Source organism: Etheostoma cragini, chromosome 6 (genome assembly GCF_013103735.1).
Source record: "Etheostoma cragini isolate CJK2018 chromosome 6, CSU_Ecrag_1.0, whole genome shotgun sequence".
NCBI classification, from domain to species: Eukaryota; Metazoa; Chordata; class Actinopteri; order Perciformes; family Percidae; genus Etheostoma; species Etheostoma cragini.
Window position 1 is genome coordinate 3,891,277 of NC_048412.1, and position 22,484 is coordinate 3,913,760.

At 41.0% G+C, this 22,484-nt stretch overlaps 1 protein-coding gene across 2 annotated transcripts in view; it reads left to right on the top strand.

Moving 5' to 3' along the window:
• Window positions 1–22,484, top strand: part of LOC117946102 (vacuolar protein sorting-associated protein 13B-like) — a 335,261-nt gene that overhangs the window by 65,166 nt on the left and 247,611 nt on the right. For both annotated transcript variants that reach the window (XM_034873955.1, XM_034873954.1), the window contains exon 17: window positions 15,084–15,268. In XM_034873955.1, coding sequence (XP_034729846.1) covers window positions 15,084–15,268 — 185 coding nt within the window. The remainder of the gene's footprint in view (window positions 1–15,083; window positions 15,269–22,484) is intronic.

A 22,484-nucleotide genomic window follows, 5' to 3' on the forward strand; every position in this document is an offset into this window, starting at 1 on the left:
ACAAATCACTCACAACACAATTTGTCATTGCATATTATTTGGTTTGGACATCCTAATTGATTTCACTGTGCAGTAAACATGTTGACTAGCTTACAGGTCTGGTATGCAGAAAATCACTATATGCTAAGTACTGGAGCACTGGACCTTTTTCAACCCAGGTGTGGTGTTGAACAATATAACCTATTGATTGAGGTTATTACTGGCAGCACAAGGTAATTCAAAAGTCAACACATTCCTGGAAGTAGACACTGCATATGTAATGTACTTGCCATTGTTTAATGGCTAAAGGGACTTAGGCAACTGTAATAAATGAAATGGTGTTTTACATTCTACAAGTACCTGTGGATGGCCTTTTACGTAACAATCACCCATCAATTTAACCCAGTAAAAATGCATACCAAAGTGAGGGAGGCGTAACGTACGTGACATGTTTTTTTTCAGATTCTGGAAAGGTTGGAGTGTGCACTTTCTGCCTGTATGCAGAAAGTGCATTGGATGTGTTTTATATGCATGCTTGGCTTGTCTGTATACTGTGTGTGGTTGTAGCCCCATGTATTGTACTTCATGTAGAGTATTGCAGCCTTTTGTGGGCAGTGCATCAGAGGGTATTTAAAGTGATGGATGAGCCACTTCTTTAGCGGTCGGTGGGGAAAACAGAAAAACGGAGTCATCGGGTAACAACTGCAACAATTTCTCAGATGGTTTGAAACCCAAGGAGAGGAAAATAAGACAACGTTGATGAGATTTTTGAGAGATGAAAAAACATATTGCTATATCCCTCTCCTTGTACCAGACAGAGAATGACTCATTGGGGATGTCCCCCAGAGAGGGTAGGAGTTGAAGAGAGGACAAGAAGGGAAAGGAGGGAAATAGTGTTCAATGTTTGGAGGTGGAACAGTTGGACAAATGGTATATTTGAAAAAGATGAACAAGAAATGAATCTTTCGTCTTGAAGTGTTGAGTATATCAAAATACAAAGAGAGTGGAAGGGAACACAGGATAATGGAAAAGGAGAGGAACTTATAAGCACCTCAGTCTGGAGATTGTAGATAGCCAATTGAGGGGGTAAAAAAGAAAGAGGACAAAAGGAGGAGAGTAGAAAAGAAGGTGGAAGATGAGTAGAGAGAAAGAAGGGATGATGGGAACAGTGTAAATGGAGGAGGAATGAGACACAAGCGTAGAGTATAGATAAAGGGAAGGATGGATGAAGGAGAGGGAGAGAAAAAGAAAAATCGTTTTCATTGATATTGAATTGTCTCACTGTAGGTGTGCAATATGGATCTTTGTGTGTGTTGTGTGTAATATCATGGGCTTTACTTTTCATGAACCTTGTATGGTATGTATGTAAATGAGTATATGTTTAAAAGGACCTTTTCGGGGTCATTTGATATCTAAGTAAGGCGCTGTGAAGAATGAACGAGTAACTTATGTCTTGACTTCCATCTGCCCTCAGCAGACTGGAACAACTTTCTAGCAACTCTGGTTGATAGAACAACAAATTAATGACAATATCAGCTAATGAAATGCAGGGATTTGTTGGAAAAATATTTCTCACCATCACTGTGAGGTGGACTATCTGATCACTGAGTAAAGGCTACTCTGCTTGTCATCTCTCTCACACACACACACACACACATACACACACACACACACACACACACACCCTGTGCCCTCTCACACCTCGCAGTCAAAGTGCCTTTCAAAGCAGGAAACCTGTGCAAAAGCACTAGCTTGGGAATCGATTTCCCCCCATTAGTTTAGATTTAAACATGTCAAAGACCTGCAGATGGTTTTGACTTTTCCTGACTTCTTCTCCAGGCAAACATTGTATCTACTGCACAGTGGTTAGCTGGCCACATAGGGAACCACAAGGCCCTCATTCAGTGGTGTGTATGTAGATAGAACCTGATTCCCTGTGCTCTCTGCTCCCAATAACAGCCTGTTAGCTGCTTGTTTGATCTCAAGTATCCCCTTGTTTCTGCCCTGCCTGCCTCATATAGTGGATTCAGATGTCAAAAGGATGTTATTTTTCTTTCTGACAATCACTAGATGTTTCTCATCTCCAGAGAGCCTTCCAGATCAATGCCCTCCCATGGCCTTTTCTTTCAGCCATGACCAGCCCTTAGAAATAACACTGACAACTTCTCAGAGTCTCCTTGACACGTTAAGAAAGTGCTCTGTTATTCTTTGTTGTAAGTAAGCCTTTGATGAATACAGTATGTACATATCCAGTAACAGTTTATGCACCAGAAGTCCTTATCTTCATATGATTTGAATAGAACATCTATTGGTCTATCTAGACTACGTGATAGCATTGCGATTACATCTCAAAGTAAGTGAACAAGTAATAGCACAGTAATTCTACTGCCCTTAACAGGATTATTTCCACTTCATCTCATCTTCCTCATACCTAGTTTAAATTTAGCTTGATGTTTGCAACACTTGGACAGTTTTGAAGTACTTATCGCATTTTTTAACAGTTTCCTATTTGTTTCACTGTCAGTCTCTTTCCTGTAGATGATAATGGGACTGGGTGTGTTGTGCAAGGTTATGAGTTCTGAACCTGCCATATATCAAGTGACTCATATTTGACCCTTTCCGACTAAGTGGGGAGGTGTGGCTGTGTTGCTTCCAGACCTGTTTGTCGCTTCAGTCAAAATCCAATTAATACAACCTGACAGTTTGCTCCTGGAGGAATGACGATGAGCAGGTTTGACGGAGAAGTGAACCACAAATGGTAATAAGTGAATAGTTATACATAGTAATCTTTTCTATTTCTCTGCTGAAGTTAACTTCTAAGTTGGCTTAGTTGTCTCTGGGTCTCTTCTATTATTTTTTCATCAACATAGAAGTGTCCTAGGATGAACAGGGAATCGAAAGGCGGATTTAATTTCAGTCAACCTTATTCTCAGGCAGTGTGTTTGAGCAATGGGATTCCCATGTAGAAGTCAGACCATTTGTACCAACTGAAATGAATTATAGTATTGTGTGAGATTACATGTGATCACTGTATGTGGGTGACCAATGTACATTCAGAAAGTTCCTCTCCTATAGGGGAAAGCTGAGGCCAACATTAGCCGCTTAACGTCCGGAAGGACATTTGCAGTACCTAAAACATAACGTTCCTAGAATCTTTTTTCTCGTATTCAAACTGTTCCTAAAATTTGGGGATTTTTTGGGGGGGGGATTTTGGGTTCTCTCTGGCCACAGTTTCTGTAGCTCATACTTCAGGGCAGGGTCTTTTCCCTTTTCTTCATAGTGGTGGTTAGATGGCTGTGTTAAAGTAACAAAAGGTCCGTTCCTATGGCCACTTGGCCAGTGTGAATGCAAATGCGAAAAAAAAGGTTTTTGGGGGAGAGTAGTTAGTATAACTGTTCAGAAGTGGACTGTTACTATAACTACACAACTACCTGGCCGGAAAGACACATTGAGTCAGCGGGAAAGCCAAAAGATGCACTCCACCAGGTGGTAGCATTTAATTGGCTGTATTGATGTTTGTTTTGGGACTGCTCCTCCAGCACTGATGTAACTTAAAAAATACCCTTTTCCAAGATGTTCTGTTCTCTGGGCAGGCACTAGCAGAGCTGTACAAGCTTTTGAAGTTTTAAGGAAATATAAAAAGTGTGAAGAATGAGACGTTAGTGCTCTGAAATAAACTTCCAATGTAAAAGGTAGCTCTTGCATGCACACACAAACATGTTTGTGTGCAATGTGCAGCCAGCTCATGGTTAAGCAAGCACATATGACTGCCAGGTGATCATGGGGGATTTGAAGAGGCACTGGGCGTCTGTGAAGGCCCAGCACATCTCCTGATGAGTTGGCCCGCAGTGCATAGCGTAGCTCATGTTTCGTTTAGTCTCACCACAAAGGCTCCGTCTTCTCACAGTGGGCAGCACTGGGAAAAGTACATTGTCTTGAAATTGTATCCCTGCCAGCCTTGGCTTTTACTAGGCATTTGGTAATGTGTGTGAGACCTTGGATGTGTCCAATTAGACGGAAATATCTTTGTTTCCTCAGTTTTTAAGCAAACTGAAATTTTGAAGAAGGGTAATTGCTGCAGAGAAATTGCAGATTTTGACCTTGTGGTTCTCCTTGTTGCATTTTTAAAAGAAATTAAAAGATCACCTGATAAGGGAGCAGTCAAACTAATATTTTGTTAATACACTCCCCTGACAACAATCTCTTCTTCTTAGTCAGTTGAAAGTGAGCAATAGATTTCCAGGTTAGAGAGATCCAGTTTGGCTGGTGCAACCTTTTTTCCAGCGTTTCCTAAAATGACCTTGTAAGGGCACCTCAGCGGTAATATTGTAATATTTTAACTTCCTGGCCATGTTGTGACTGTGTGGAGATGTGGGAATACACTTTAGAGGTTGGAAACTGCATAACCAACTAACATGTGTTATCTGGTTGGAACAACTATATTGAAGTATTTTCTCTAGGCTGACACCCTGCAACATTGTGTCTCAGCATCAAAATGGCTAATATATAACCGCAAACAGTGTTAGCTGTTGTTAAACAGTAAGCTTAGGTCCACTTGATCACTGTCACTAGATCTAGGTTGTGGTGTGGAGGTACATTCATACAGAAGGTGCCAATTGAGACACTGAGATAAGGTTTTGTTAAAAACAGCATCACTAACTCTGATCACCTGAAGATGCATACTTAAGATTATTTTTTAGGCTTCTGGACCTCTGCGTCAAGGCATAAATCTCTCATCACATGTGCGCCTGCTCTACCACTGAGTCAGCCTGGCCACTGAAGATGCATACTAAAAGGGGCTTTACCAATTTTGATAATCATATTACAGTTTTGTAGCTAAAGTATACTGTACACAGTCAATAGCGACCATTTGCAGCTATGTGATGCATGCATAGAGTTCCTTCTATTTTTCATTTTGTGTGCAAAATATTTGTAGCCCCCTTTGGCTGAAAACTAGACTAAGAGGAACGTCAGAGAAAAAGTAAAGGTTATTGGACCAAATGTATTGAAATCTAATATTAAAACAAATAATTTTGTAGGGGGTTTTGACCCTCAAAAAATATATCCACTTATTTACAGACGCCGCTTACGCCATGTAAGTCAATGGGCAAAACAGTTGTTCTGCCGGAGGGCATCCTCTACTTGGGACCTGGATTTACCCTCACAGATCATGAATATCTGTATTACCTTTTTTGATAATACTTGTATTTAGTTTTGTTTAGATATTTCAGTCTGCACAAAGTCCTGGACAGACGGACATTGCTATCTCTAGAGCAATGCAGCTAGCTTGGCTAAAAAACACCAGAATTATAACTCAACATAACACTATTTTTGTCAAAATATCTGATTTTATAATTGCAATTGTATATTAATGTTATTGCTGTATTCCACAAACAGCATAACGTTTAGAATTTTTTATTAATAACCTCATCTGTACAGTAATATAAATGAATTATTGACGCTGATTTCTGAAGACCACATTGAACCAGCTTTATTGTCTCTGATATTATTAGTGAAGAAATGTGTACAAAACTTTTTGTCATACAAAAAGCTTTTTTAGTAATTAATTATTTAATTAAACATGAATAAATCATAAAGAACATTTGAAATTGTTGTTCAGTGTAACTGTGCATAATTATTGCACTGACAAGCTGAGGTTTTACTGAAATAAAATAACACTACAAAGGATTGCTTTTGAAGACTATTGAAGTCAGTCTGTGCTCTTGGTACACGACCATGTACTAAATGGGCAGTCATTTGGTAAGCAAAAAGCCCAAATCCTCTGAAATGAACTTTCACTCTCACTGAATTAAAGTGCAGCTGAGAGGCATCAGGCTGTACTTATCCCTAATGAAAGGCAATGTATGTGGCCGCCTACTTCACAGGGACTCTACAGAGAGTCTCAATCGGTCTGGCTGTTAAACCTGTTATCCCAGATAAAATCAGTCCCTGCAAAAGAAGGAAAAAAAAGGGAGAGGGAGGGAGGTGGCAGTAGGGCGGAGATGTTAGAAGTGCCACCTGCGTCGATCTCCCCAAAACCTAACCTCACTCTCTCACTCACTCAGACTAACACATACACGCACCCACTTACGCTCACACCATATAATATTACTTATGCAGGGCCACCTGACAGCAGCAGTATATGGAGGCAGGCCAAGGCCGGGGCCCACCGACCGACCAACCAACAAACCAGCAGCAGCCTAGTGTGGCTCGTCGTATTGCAGGTCATAATTCAGCCCCATGCCAGCTTTTATGTGGCATTTTTAGCAGCCCCTGTTCCGTGCTCAGCTATTTCTGAGGGGATAATTTCTTAAAGCATGTGGCATTACAGGTGCATGCCACAAAAAGCTGAATTGCCTTCCAAATGTTTCTGAATAGAGAAGCATGTTGGTTCTCCCTTGATATCTAATTATTGATCTAACTCTATTACATTGTTAATGGCTAGTTCAGCTTTTAGCACTACCTGTAGGATTTTTTTTTATGTGAAGTTGAGAAGTCTATTACTTTGTCTGGAGCAGTAGTCTAGACTCTAGATTAGCTCATGTTGTAATTTATGAAGGCTGCTTGAGGCATCTGAGGCATGAGGCTTCTGGTGTGATTGTAATGCCTCATTACTCCTGTTCATAGTTAGTCACAGCAAGCTGCTCCTGGTCTATGTCTCACAGCACAGCGGACAAATGCGTTCTGTGTTCTTCAGTAGGGAGAGATCCGAGTCAAATTTAGCAAATGTACATGAAGAGCATTCACTGGTGAGAATATTGACTGTGGCTGTTAACATTTCTCTACTAGTTCTTTTGGCAGGCAATGTCATTAGCATGTTGAATTAGATTAGTCATTTTGGCTGATGAAAACAGATTTGGGTGGAATGCTGAATAGGGAAAGACAATGTCTGTGCTCTGAATATACATTTGTATAACTTATGACACAAATCTTGTGAATGATGTCACACACACACACAGCTTCTGCGTCAACTATTGTGCCCCTCAACCAAACTTTGATTTGTGGTGATTTTATAATGAAGTAATCACTTGTACTACTCATCAAGGACTTAACTGAGAGGTCTGTTTTGTTAGGGTTAAAGTTACAATGAACTGTTATGGTGAAGGATAATTGAATGACCTTAAATCAACGTGTGGTTGCTGTGGTCGTGCTCAGCTTTGAGTTGTGGTTCGGAGGCCATAAGAGCAGCAGGGAATTCATTTAGTTGAACAAGGCAATGCATGAACTAGGCCCTTCCCTGTTTTTGAAGAAACATGGGAATGTTTTTAGAAAGAAAAAGTTTTCACATGATAAAGCTGAAGGTATGGCACACACGGCAACAAGTAGGCTTTATGTATTAACAGGTGTGTATTAAAAGCCTGGAATGGCATATGATGTCATATTGTTCCACTTTTCATTCTGAAGCACAGGAGTGCAAAGGATTGTAAGCTGCAAGGTAAAACATCCTGTTTCGTGTGGCACAGTCTATAAAGTATTTTGGCCAACTTTGTGGTAAGGACTTTTTTTCCTTCGCTACATCTGGTGTCAGACAGTTTTATTTGGTTTCATGGCTGACAGAGATCAATGGACGTATTGAGGAGCCCCGTATTAAGGAAATGGCATCACCGAATGCGAAGCTTGTGCTCTCAGTGATTGACGTCTCGGTTCTGATGGAAGCTTTCATGCCTTTCATTCAGCTTTCAAACGCGCTACAAAACAGTCACTTTGCTGTAGAAGCTGTGTACTTGCCCTCATGATTACAAGTGTCATTCGGTAGCTTAAATCAACATAGATTTTAACTCAGCCCTAAAGTGTATATTATAGGCTGTAATGTTCTCAAGAGGCAATAGTCTTGCAATCCAAGAATATCTATTGAATTTTAACTATACCTTGAGATGTATATGGCTGTATAGGCCAGAGCCAAGATAGCAAATTTAGGACCAGCTGTAGACGTTTTCAGTCGACTGGAAGACTATTAATGCCTGAGTTACTCATCTGAGGAACTGAATCTTGAGGGAGGGAAAACAGTGGGAAATTTTGGAAGGGTAGATGGATTATCAGCTCTGACTGGATTATCATCTATTGTGGTGTGCATTCCACTGTCCTCTCCTCCCGACCAGGCCTCAGCACTGCTCCGGCGTGTCCCATCCAATTTTCACAGCTTAAAGAAAAATCTACAGTTTGTAATGAGGTACAGGAAACACTGGTGTAACCATGATCAAAAATAGCTTTATTTAACCAGGCTCAGGGAAATTTACTGGAGTCTGTATTCTCATTTTCAATGGCCATCTGCAAGAAGGTCAAAAACATTGAGACTTATACTGAGGACAACTAATTTGGATCAAAATAAAGGACAGCTGGTGCTTCCATTGACTGCTGAATATGTTGTTATGAGGACGTGACGTACAAAAGTCTGCAGAAAAATGTGAGCGTATGAATGTGATATTAGGTCTGTCGTCTCTGTACAGAGGTCTCTTATCTCTTTGTGTCCTTATAAGGAACCGCATGTCCTCCACAGCTGGACATGTTGGACAGAGGCAGGAAGCTACATGCACACACAGACACACCATTATACACACACACATGCTTCTTGATGTGTTTTCCTTTAACGCCTGATGAACCACGTCATTGCCATTTTCTCGCCTTGCGGTCTTCAGCTGTCTGCACAACTTGATTAAAACATTTCTTTTAGTAATCCCTGTGTAATGAAGCCCTCTCCTGAGTGTGTGAGAGTGTGTGTTTGTGTGTGTGTGTGTGTGCGTGCACGCTTATGTATGGATGTGTGTGTGCGCGCGCTTATGTGTGTGTTTTGGGTCAGAGTTGCTCCAGATGGGAGGAAGGGGAGGGCCGTGTGTTTAAGAGAGTGGAGTGGTTTTTTTTTCTATGAAGAGTTTGGGCTGTTTAGAACCGATGATTGAAAAATGCACACACAGAACACCTTTGACACTGGGGAACCACAAAACTCTGAGCTGTGGCCACAAATACAGTCCTTGCCTCAACTCATACCATCCAGCACAGAGACTTTAAATACTAAAAGGTGAGGTTAGAGAATGGATGTCATTACAGAGATTCAATAAAATTTTAATCACCTAATTGTACCAGCGGAATCACAGTGAAGACACTCAAAACAAGACTTGATTTAATTACATAAAAAAAACAATGAAAAGATACTAAAATACCTGAATGTAAAAATAAAGTAATATAAGCCATATTGCAGGATGTCAGCCTAATTAGAACAGATTACGTCAACAAAAGATGGTTGCCAGTTATTTTGACGTTGTTACACAAGAAGAAATGCGTAGAAATTCATAGCTGTGTATTGTCACTTATAATGTGTAATATGTGTAATCTCACTGTGTGCTGAAAAGATGTCTTAAATATAACTTAAACCAAATTTGAAAAATCCTTTTTATTGGCTCCTTTTCTTCTTTACCCGCTCAAATGGCATTTTCAGAGTTCACCTGGATTCAAAAAGACACTTGAGGCTAGCCGTAATGATCACTGGGAGTCACTTATGGCTACTGCTAAAATTTAGCTTTAGCTATAGCTTTTGCTACATTTTCTAGATTGGAGGCTAAGCTGCAGCTGTAGTTACATTTCCCATCAAGCCAGTGAGACCATGTGCAATCAATGAAACAACTGACTTGAAAGAACATTATGAGAAACTGCAAAGAAAGACACAGTACAATAAATGAGTTAGAGGTGCCATTTTTTGTCACATGCTTGCTCGGCCATTCTATGGTAGTTTTTTCTATTTTTTCAAATGCCGGCCATTTAACCCAATTGACATTCAGGTGATAAAATGTTCCTATCCCCCAAGTTGGTAGGTGGGTAGGTAGGTGTTGTTGTTAAGTGTGAAGTGCTTGCATGATTTCTGATGTTCATTTGGAGACTTTTGCGAGACACTGTAGTGAGTCTTTTGTAGTAAGATAAAAGAGTGGACTTGATAGCAGCCCATAACTCACTCTGGTTATTTCCAAGAGGGGTCAGTGACCTTGGCTTGGAGATATAGGGAATTCTGCAATACTTCAAATCAATCTGGACCACAAAGAAAAAAAAATAATAAGGTACAAGCTGTCTGTCTTGCCTTGCCTCCCTTTTTCAGTCTGAATCCCTCCAAAGTAGCTCTTTAAATTGGAAAACAATAGCAGTAGAGGATTTGGTTAAATGTTTAAGTTGGGGGAATGTTTGTATTGATAATTAGGGTAGGGTGTGACAGTGAATGATTTGTAGAAACTTCAGATAACTTATCACTGGTCTCAAGACGGTGGCTATATCTGTTGCATCTATCAGACAAATATGTCAGTGCATAATGGATTACATTGGCGTTGCTGTGGACTCCGATACATTAAGTAAAGAGAAAGTAGCACATTGTGAGGCCAGTCAAAATTGATTGACTATTTTGTTGACTTTTTGTTTGTTTTAGTGCCTTGGATTCAGTCTACATTCCCTTTTTGAGTAGCTCACTACATTTTAACTTTGAACAGTTTATTGGACTGTTATGTTCCAGTTCATGTCAAATTTCCCATTTAGTTCCCATTACTGAAAATATCCACCTGTGTCAGGGAATGTGTGTTTGTGCAAGTGTGCCTCCCTCTCTCTGTGGTCCATCGATGGACCAGACACCTTACTCCACATGTCTTTCTGTACTCCCAGCCCCCACAGCTGTCTGTGTCACTGTATTTTGGAAAAAGTGAGGCAACTGATTTTTGGTACTGTACAGGATATGAGTAATAACAAAAATGAACATACTGGAAACTTTGCGCAGGTTCCAAACTTGTATTCTGGGACACTGTGTAAACCATTGACATTGCTCTTGGCAATATTCCTTCAATCACGGCAAGATGGTGATCTTTAAAAAGAGATTTTTCTGACATTTGGCCCTGCAGTTAAGGCTTTGCTTCACGCTTGCTTTTTCGGTAGTGTCCTCTATCCGAACATCTGCACTGATGCCAACATATTACTGGACATCTACATGTATGCAACACACACTCTCCTAATTGTGTATACACAGACAAATACCCCAACCAGCCGTCTTTAATAAGCCTACTTTTATTTTTGTCAAAGTACAAAGCAACAACCTACCAGTTCTGCTATTCCTGAGTTTGTACTGGAGCTTTTCCAAATGGCCTTTTTAATGAGACTCCCCATGTTAGGTATTATTTTACCTGGAGAATAACATATGACCTCCAAGTTTGCGGTCTCGACCCTTTTCTTGCCCATTCTTACTGTTTTCCCCTCGTTTTTGTTCGTGTTTTCTGCAGGGTTTGATTACATTTTTCTTGTTCTCTTTTGCTCAGTTTGCAGAACAAGCATTCTGTTACTAGTATACACACACACACACGCACACAGGCCTCATTACTGCTGCTGTTCGTGTTTTGGCTGACCAACCTGCTGTAATTGGTTTGTGCGTGCGTGCGTGTGTGTACAGGTGTGCTGCTGTGACAGCATATTTGTTTGTATGTTAGCACTTGTGCATATTGGACCACTTATTTATTAGTGTCTGTACAGGTATGTGCATTTTTGTGGTTGTGTGACTATGTGCATTTATGTGCTTATGTGTGGCCTCGCCTCTGTAAACCAGCAATTGCAGCCTGTTAGCTGGAGCCCCAGCTGTATTTTTCTAAATATAGTTGTGACCACAGTCAGACCAGACCAGGAAGCTGATTAGCCTGAGAACCAATGGTCTGAATGGATCTCAGCTATTATGATGTGAAAAGGGTTTCATACAGGCACAGGGTTACCCAGAAGCTGTTTAAGTAGAAGGTTAGGCGGTTAGGTAGTGTTACCTTATGCTAGTAATGGCAGAACGTGTCATTATTTGGAGCTAACAACACATATTATGTGAGGGTCCTCTGTTAAGTCTACTCGCTTTTAGATTTCACTCACTATTCTAATGACTAAAAATAATTTGCTGTCCCTGCTTTATGTCTACATTTGAGCATGTATACAGAGGAAACAGTCAAGGCAAAGAGCACCACAGCTGGTTATGGTACTCTTGACTCTGACTCACGCCCCCTGCACAACACCACGCCCTGTTTTGCCTGATTTTGACAGGGACACTGGACAGAAAGACTTTGTGCCAGCCAGTTACCTAGCCAAGCAGTCAGGACCTCTGCCAACTAGCCTGTCCTAGTCCGGGTGTCAGTTCTTTGTCACTCAGTCACAGCACCAACAAAGGACAGGTCGGGAAATGAGGCCTTATGTTGTTGAAATACACCAGAGGAAAGCATATTTTATTGGCTGAAATTGAAACACCTAATTTTTCATAGCGCCTGACTAATTTTGATTTCCTTTTAACATATTCCTGGTGGCCTCTGTGTTTTGATAAATAAAAAAGTCAGTGACTTGAAGGACTACTGTGAGGTCAGAGACAGCCTATTCAATGAGGCACTAAAATTCAAGCAAAGTACCTGATTTAATAAAAATTAAAACTTCTGGTGGGTCTCCACATTATACATTATATTATATATAAGTATATTTTAATGAGTTCTGCTCACCAGGCTACAGATTGTTGGTTCTAATATGGATACTGTCATAAACCAGTAAATTGCATTTTGTTAGTTGCCCCCATTCTAAGATATATGTTTTAGTGTAGTAATTTGTAACTGCTGTTGATGCGGCAAGTAGTAGTACTTCAATTTCTACCTCTTGGAGACTTTTTTTTACCTTCAAAGTCTGTGGAAACAGTGAAAGAGCTGCTTGCCAGAAGCTGTTTACCATGTTGCAGAAAGAAACACTGTCTGTGCCAGCTACTTAATGAAATCCGATGAGTGTCTGGCTGTCCTCACATCCAGCATTCCTAAAACCCCCTAATGAGAGTTTCTGCTTCTCATTTAGCTCCAAGATCCAAGTTGCTGTTCCTAAAGAATTGGGCAGAATATAATAAAAACAGGTGCATAATTAAAGTTTTAGACGACCACATGCACATGACAGCTCCCCTGAAATGCTATAAACACTGGAATAACCCAACAAACTTTCATCCCTTGCCAGTCCTCCTATTGAAGTGGCTTTGCAGGCACATTTGCTCTGCATGTGGGACATTGTTGTTGCTGGGTCCCCTTCACTTTCTTTTGTTCAGCAGCAATATCTGCTACATGTACACATTCACACACACACACACACACACTTACACACTTACACATAGGCACACACACAGGCATGCATGCATTTGAACACATAAAAACACATTTTATTGATTTCTTACGGAATAGCATGCAACAGTAGTGATTTCTAATAGTAGAGAAGCATGGCATTGCATGGTTCACCATTGTGCCAAATGCACCATATGTTTCTAGGGATTTCCAAATGTATATGTGCGCTGTCATGGTAAACTCATCGACCCTGTCAGGTTTTGAGTTTCTCTCTTTTACTGCCTTTGTTTTCCTGTACTCTTACATCTCTCTTTATCAAACTCTCTTTCTCTCTCTCTCTCGCTTTCCGTCTCATAGTAGTCCCCCTCTGAGACAGCAGGTAGTTAAGAACTCTGGGCCTGCCTGTGTGCAGCGAACAGCTCATGTCACCCTGCCGAACCACCCAGGAGCAGAATAAAGGGAAAGATAAAGAGACACAGAAAAAAGAAGAGGGAGGGAAGCAGAGGAGTTAAACGATTGCAGAGCTGCTGAGCGGAGGGAGAGACCCTGTGACATATCCCACACTCTGAACTGGGACCAGACCAAAATGGATGTATGTGATTAAATGAACTGTGATTCTTGTTCCTGACACGCCGCAGCCATCCCTGGTATTATTCACAGTTCTATTTTCACCAAAAGCGCTCCTCAAAGGGCAGTGCCTTTTTGCTTCCATTACAATATGTAGACGAGCGTATGTAGTCAAGCGTGTATGTACCCAAACACACACACACACACACAGAGACACACACAGAGACACACACACACACACACACACAAGTAGATGTGTATTAGGAAGGGGGCACTGCCAGTCCTCAAAAAGCCAACTGAAGAACCTTTCAGAACAGAGAAAGAGGAAAACAGGAGTGGAACCAAACAGGCTTGTTTTGCAGTGTTTTGTTCAGGCTCCCTGGGTGTTTTTCCATTGAGAAGAGGTTCCTGGGGACGCAGAGGGAGTGAGGGACAGGGAGAGAGAGCGAGAGATGTGAAGGATACAGATCAGTAGTCAAGTGCTCCATCTCTCAGCACTGTGTGCCATACCTTGGTTGGCGTGTGTGTGTATGTGTGGTGGGGAATCCCTCTTTCTGCTTTTGCCGATGTCATAGATGAGATCTTAAGAGCTGAGGAACCATGACTTCACGGCCTGGCTAAAAAAAGAGCTCAGAGACCTGATACAGGGATTTGTTTAGCAGTATATGTGTTTCAAGATGTTTTTTGTGTGTGGTATTGGAGATGTGCAAAATGTGTGTTTGGATATGAATGAGTGATTATAAAGTGAATAGGGGAGACATTGAGACAAATACAAGAAAGGAAGGATTGAAAAAGTGTGTGTGTGTGTGTCTGCGCGTGTGCGTGCGCGCACATGTGCTTGTGCGCGTGTATTAGATGATAAATGAGAGCATGGTCCACTGAGGTTCTGATGGACAGGGGCCTGGAGGACTCCATCCGACTTTACTGTTACCTCATCCCCCTGAACGCACAACTCATCAGCTTGTCATACACACACGCACACAAACTCTCTCCCTCTACACTCTTGGAGACAGATGAAATGTTAAATGCGTAGAGATTCTTTTTAGGGTCAGGTTTCTGGGCTGTACATCGCTTCACATAAATCATCATCACAGTTGTGACGGAGGGGAGAGAAGGGTCGGCGGCAAAGAGGCAAACTACACCCACCTGCCAAGTAACTAAGGAAAGCTTGGCTTGCACTTGGTACTTCTTCAATCTGCTCTAGTCAAATGTAGTTCTACCTATTTGGCCACTCGGGCTATCAATGAGCTGTTTTATATTGTGATGTGATACTGATGGATTCATGGAAGTCATGAACGATTTGTTTCCACCGGTGTCCATTTCATTAAGTGTATGTTGGCGCTTATGTGCGACTCTCCATTATATCATTTATTATTGTCACCATATCCTGACTTTCTCTCTCTCTCTTTTTCTCCCAATGTACTATCCTTTATCTAACCCTGTCTTTCTTGTCCCTCTTTTCAGGAGCAAAAGGTCCTCAGTACCCACCACAGAGTGTATTTTTGAGCTTCCCCACTTCACTATCCAAGCCACAAGGGCCCAGACGCTTTTGCTCCAAGCGATCTGTCAGAGCTGGACCCACAGCATGGTCAACGGAGCCCCATTGACACTCAGCGAAAGCCTGCTCCGTGAGGTGTACAAACCTTCAGGTGAACAACACGCTCTACAATAGACCATAGTTGACTGATTTTGTCTGTTCTTTCAAAGCATAATCCAGGTTAGGAAATGTCTGATACTTGACCAAGGTAACAATTTTAAAACCGCTTTTCACACATGCATAACACACCTGAATTTTTTCAGACTTTACCCAGTGGAGCTGTGTGTACGTAAGCAAACGTCCGAATCAGTTGGTTTTGGACATCAAATGATGTTTAGCCTGCCAACGCCGTAGTACAAAATCTCGGATTGAGCCAAAAGTGGGAAAATCCTAGCATGAGAAATGTTGTGTTAATGACATGTCATGCTGCTTGCAAAAAAATTAGAGAACATAAACATTCAACAGGGAAGAAGAAGGGTGATTAAGATGAAGATTCAGAAAGTTCTGTCAATATGGGCCAGATTGACGCAAAATCAGCAGACAAATACAAGGAACGGCAAGAGACTTGATTGTTAATTATAACAGCTCTCTGACGCAAAGTTATCCGCGCCATGTCCTGTCTGCTGCACGCTTTACCCAGCGTCTTAATCAAACAGAGTATTTCCAGTTAGTGAGAATTTAACACAGGCAAATTTGTGTTGTGTGCTACATGTGGTAAAAGGAAAACTCATAACTTCATAAGTGAAAAAAGTTTAATTCTATTTCTGCTGAAATCTGAGGAGCTACAAGAGAGCAATAGTGGTGTAAGGGCTGCCGAAACAAAGGAAGACAGAGGAGCAAGCATGACCTGTTCACTCTCCCTATTTCTTTGCAGCATATCTACAAATCACTTTTAGGTAGTTAGGGATTTGTGTGTGATTAATGTGTGTTTTATATATGTAGGAACCCTGACCTTTCCACGCTGTTTGGTTGCACATTGGATTTCCAGAACAGACAGTGATTAGGTGTGTGAAGAGAAAAGGTAGCAGGTTTATCATAGAGGAGCAAAGGCTGTATAGCATCACAATAGACTTTTGTGCTTTTTCGTTTGCACTTGTGACTGCAGGGTAGGGTAGTAATTAACATTTTGCAATAGCATCTTAGTCACTTGGTTATATGAAAAAAAGAAGAAGAAAAAAAAGGAAGAATAATGCGTCCTTTAGTAGCTCATTCTGTTTTTCAATCATGAATAGTCAAAGAAGAAACTACATCACTTTGTTCATTTAGTGTCTTTTAGGCTATTGCATTAAATGGTAATGCGTTCATCATTGTAGTTGATTTATTGAAATATCATAAAGTACATTTACTTTTCTTTGTTTGTTTAGTTCTCCATAAAATAAAGCTGTTTTCTCAGTACCGGGAAATTGTCAAGAGAGATATATGGAACTGGCTTGAGCTTAAAGTGATTTGACTCCCTTATGAAAAGTTTTACAGTTCTTTCTCAGAGCTCAGCACATCATGGGCCAAACTCTTTCACCCAAAACAAGTCAATGATCAAGTCACTGATAGTAGCTATGGACAAGGTGGCTGCAGACCCTATACCAGGAGTGCAAGCACATATCCAAAACTTTAGTTCTCAAAATATACATTCGCGCGCATAAAGACCAACTTGTCTTGTGCCCAGTGGGGGGTACCGGACCTGCAGCCAAGGGCAAATTAACTTTGAAACAGTTTTACGCTTCATGTCGCCTAAGATGCCTTAATGGTCAAATAATAAATGTTGCCTCTTGTTAAAGAAAGGGAGGGGAGCCTGAATTCAATAAAACAGTAGCTTTTCTCATGACGGTAGCATCTGGACAGTCCTCTGGAGGGCCAGGGATTTTCCAACTCATTAGGATCATGTTGTTTGGTATGCCGTCAACATTCTCCCTTGGCCAACCCAGCCAAGCTACCTTTTTCACCGTTGTGCAGCCGCCAGAATTTATGAAACTGGTCTCCCGTGGAGTGAAGTCAAATATTCCTCTCCCCTCACTCTGCCTTTCTCTTGGAACAGGGCTTGAATAGAAACATGGAGAAACATTTGCACATCTGGTCTGTGCGCTGGCAGGTTAGAAAAAGAGCAGTGGGGAAAAGAGTTTGTGTTAGAAGGCAAGAGACTGAAGGGGAATAGGTGATGTGTTGTGTAAGTATATGTTGTTGTGGAGGAAAAACTCAGCAATTATTCCTATGATATAACCAAAGATGTCTAGTACTGTATCTGTATTTGAAATTGTGGTGACACCCGTAGGCTTAAGAAAGCTGTTAGCTGTCCCAACCTCTCCCAATCTTTGTTGTGACAGCTTAAGTGTGGAGGAGAAATGGAAAAGGAGGGAATGCAGGAAAAAGAAAAGCTAGCAGAATAAACTGTAATCTGTTTGCTGTAATGCATCTTACTGCACATCCAGTACAACCTTGCTGAATAGTTTTGGTTGCTGTGGCTTTGTCCACACTGTAATATCATGATGGGACCATGCTGGCTGTTATGTGCTGGCTACTTGTCTTCCCACTCACTACTTAGCTCTTCTCTGGTCCTCTTTCCTCTGAGTTTGTTTCTTTTACCAAGGCAAGCCGAGTGTGTTTTCTACCAAAACGTTACTATCATATCTCTTGATGAAAAGCTAACTGTATGCAGTTATTTTACATTATCCTATGACAAATAAGGGGACTGTACTGTTAAACCGCTGACATGGTGCCACTTATTTGGCCCTCCGCACAGTAAAAGTGTTTCCAATCTTAGCAGTGGCTGCGTTTTTCCGCTAGTGTGACTTTCCGGCTGACTTGCTTCAACTGTTTGTGGTAGGAGCATGGGTCTGTTATAATGCTCACAGGATTCGGATCTGGATCCAGATTTAAGTCTTGTGGTCGTTTGTTTGTTCTTGTGTCACCATCCAGCCGTCGTCAGACCATTGCCAGGACAGAGCTCACACACACACATGCTGAGGCCAAACACTGAACATGGCAAACAAAAGCTGTTCACTTAGAACATGCTCTTTTTTCATTTATTTAGGAATTTCTACTCCCTTCTATCCTTTTGATGTTACAGGGTTTTTCAATAGTGGAAGGTGTTTCATATCGAGGTCTAGCTGATAACACAGATGGTCAGTGTCCTTCACGGGGGAGCCATTTGCGTATACGATTTCGTTCCCTATCCAAAGGAAATTTCCCAATTCAGCAAGGGGGAAAACTCAACAAAGCTGCAGTTGTAATCTCAAGGTACTGACAGACTGTAAAATGTTCTTCAAAATAATTGGTGGACTCAGATTAAAGCAGCAGTCAGAGACTTAAAATTATTGTAGCTGACTGGAACACAGCCACTAAGACTTGTAAGACTTTGAGTTACTGTGCTGCTTAGTTGCAGCCACAGGGGTGACCCAGCAAGCAGCATATGCGGCGTAGCCTCTGTTTGGTCTGCAAGCCCAGAGTCGATTGAACAAAATCAAAAAAGAAATTGTAAAATCTTATTTTCCTTGAAAATCAGACGCAGTCAGTTACTGCTTATTGCCTGATGGCTTGGTTTGTCACACAACTGTCCATAGGACAGTGTTGATCTCCAATGCGGCTGAGCTCGGCTCAGGCACGAGCACATTTTTTCTGTGGTTACACATTATTCCAGCATTCTCCTTTTGCATTCCAGTGAAGCTCACACCAGTGTTGTATTTTATTGGTGAGCTTTGCAGCAACAGTATGTTCTACTTCATGTGTCTGGTTGTCTGGTGAAAACGGACAAGTGGTCCATAGGGAGGTTTGCGTTTGTTTGTGAACACATTAGTGCCTGCATTCTTACAATATGTGTCCACTAACCCTCGGCCTTGTCAGCTGCCCAGTGAGGGTAATAACAACTAAATGGTGTTTTTTTTGTTGCAGTTCTGCCCTGCTGCATTCCTTACTTACTAACTTCTGTTTTTTCTTTAACATAATCTTTTCTTTCTTGCTTGCTTTCTTTTTTCTTGTCTTTTTCTTACCATAACATTTATCCTTTATTTCCCTTTTATCCTTTTCATTTGCTACCTTACTTTACCTTTATTTTTCTTTTCTGTCTGTCCCTTTTATCTAATTTCTTTGCTGAATTCAGTGCCTCATGCCATCTCATTTTCCTTTCTCTAACCCTGTCTTTTTCTCCTCTTTTCCTGAGATTGTCAAAAACCAGCCCGTCTCGTCCCATCCCGTCTTACATGTCCTCTTTGTTGTCAGGATGCTTTCATGGTTTGCAGTAGCAGCCATAGTAGTAGCAGTAGCGGTTATAGTAGTAGAGAGGAGCCAGTAATTCCTGCCTACCACTGCTTCTAGCCGCTGCTAACCTCAGATTTAGCGACACACTGACCACAGTGACCTCCCACATACTACTTGAGTCTGCATGAAATCTTGTGTGAGTATACTGAATGTTGTGGATTAGGTTATGGTGAGAGTGTGCATAATTCTGGTACAGGGAAAGTGCACAAATTCATTTAGTTATTGTTCACTTTTCAGTGCATTGTCTTAATAAATATTGGCCATGATGTTGTGGCCCTCCTCCCCACGGGGCTTAGGCTAACGTTAAATATAAGCCTTGTCGGTCTCCCTTCTTGTTGCACAAGCCCGTGACATACGTCATGACTAAACGTGGCTCTGAGCATATCCAATAGTTTTAAACTTCAACAGACGTTCAACAACGTTACCCCTTGTCAATGGAGAGTGAAATGTAGAAGAACCTGGTAGCACCAGGCTACTAAGTGTGTGTAAAGCCAAGCAAAAATACTCAACTGCAGGGAATAAGGCTCCTCAGCCGCTGGCCCTACTCCAAGAATTCATTTGATCATGTCATTTAAAATTGTGTTACATCTTCTTTTTATTTTATATATTTAAGAGTGACCGTACAAAACTCTACAATGGGGCTACAATTAAATTGTTATTTCAAGGCAATGTTGCGATCTGCACGATCTTCCTAAGGCAAATGGAAAAGACAAACAGGCATTTTTGGTAGAGGCAGTAGGCGTGTCTCCAAAACATGTTGAAGCTATGCATATGTGTGCCTTTGCTAATGATGTTTGGAAATTAAAGCAACTGTTTAACAACCAATACAGGTTTTACTAAACAATACAAGAGCCACAAGTGGGTTACATATTATTGACACCAGTGACATAATGAATAATTAATTTGAACTTATAATTAACTTAATGAGTGGCTGATCTACAGTCACAGCTCTTACTTTGTGTTGTATATTTTCAAAGTTAGTTATCCCCTGTAGTTAAATCTCACTCAGTGTCAACAGTCAACTCTAAAAAATTATCATAGATCTCAGTAGTTAAAGTTTTGATAAAATTCTAGATCCTTAGTCTATACATTGCCATGAGCACGCATAATCTATATGTTTTTTTTCATAGTATTCGTCTTTTTTTCCCTGTTGATAGCTTTATTGGATTTTGATTCATGTACTTGGGACTTGAGTCAACAGACTTGAGTTGTTCCGTTTCAAGGTGTATTTATAGCTAAGTACACCGTGATAAGTCACAGAGAGCTCTTAAACCTGCAGATGGTACAACTCTGGCTATGGGAATATGACCTGATGATCTCTTTTCAATGTATTTTTTAAATATTGCCTATATTATGACTGTGATTGTGAGAATAATCATAGCATATTCCTGTGGATGTGTGTGTACGCATTTGTCTGCTTGCATGCATGGCCTTGTGTGCAAGTTTTGTGTCTACGTTCATTGTCTTGCTGATTAAACATAAATTAGTCTTGGTTGCATCCTTGCATCAATGGCATTGCAGTAAACCCTCCAGATGACAGAGAGGCCGGGATGCCCTAGACTTTAGACAGCTCATTATAAAAGATGGATGATTTTGCCGATTACTTTCAAAACAGCCAGTAGAAGAAATGCTTTATCTCCTGTTTTTTTTCCTGCTTGTGTTATTCGCTTGGAAGTAAGTTGTGGCTGAGCAATATACTTATCGATTTTAGGTCGCCAACTTCCACCACAAGGACCTCACAATGAACTGAAATGGTCTTGAGGAAAGTCAATTTTGGTTTGTTTGCCATATCAGAGTAGCAGCTACAGTAGGCTAGGCTTGTAAGCTAATCAATAATTTCACCCTTCAGGTTTTTTTCATTTTAATGGGCTTTCTGAACATTGTTCTCCCTAAATAATCCATTCTGGGATCAGTGCAGGATCTCCAACCAAGTTGGCAAAAGGAAGAGGAGGAGAAACTTAGGCCAGTGCCATTAACTTTTTACAATACAAACTCTTGCCCGGCAGAGCATAAAGGCTTAAGCCCAATTTTGATCCTTGCACTTGTTTTAGTGTCTTGCGAAAGGCTGCATTTTGAAAGACAAAAGATCAAGGTCAATAAGCATAACATTGGCATTTCCACTAGTGTTGAATTCAGCTTTAATGTGGCTACCACAGCTGGTTTTCTGGCCACAGAGCTCTGTGGTGGTCTGGACTAGGACAAGAGGAGGGGGGTCTTGTAGAAGTTGGTTGGTGGTGGTCACCAGACATGCTTTAGATGATTGGTGGGTGATATACGAGCTGTGACATAACTTTAGCGTGACAGATATAGGGGAAAAAGAACAGAGGAAGAGGAAGAGAGAGAGTGAACAATATAATGAGCAGAATGAAAAATGAAAGTCAGGGAAAATAAAGGTTGAAGGGAAAAGTGACAGAAGGAAATAAAGAGATTGAGAGAGTGGGGTGGACATCAGTGCCCAGAAACACAACTGGCCATTGGTTGTCTTTATTAAACCCAGGTTAAACACACGCACACACGTGCGTAAAGAGACGTGCATATGTATGAATGCATGCCCATCTCCATCTTTAGCAAATCCTATATGTGCCCTTGAACTCACAGCATGCGATTCCATTTAAGGCAAATGACGGCAAGAATGTTTGGATACAGCAAGCGTATGCTCTCACTGCATAGCGACTAGAAGCATGTTGATAATAATAGTCCAGAGCTAATGCTCTCACTCCTAACAGTATCATTATTAAAACAAGTATGTTGTTTTTACTTGTTCCCCCTACACATACATTGGGGCAAGGGGTGGTTGGGAGGAAAAAAAAGAAAAGATAGGATTAAAGACTTAAGACTTCAATGTATATACCGTATAAGGTTACGTCAGGGAGACTTATTTAAACTTTTCTTCAAATTGATATTTCCCATTGCCTTGGAAACAAATGCAATCTCTTAGAAGTCTACTACAATAACACTTTTTATGCATTTTTGCACTGCATGAAAAAGGCTGTCGCTTTCATGGCCAGCAGTTCTCTGTGATCTAACTGCCTTCAGTAGCATGGGTCTGACGCAAATCCCCCTGTGATGCTGTGGCATAA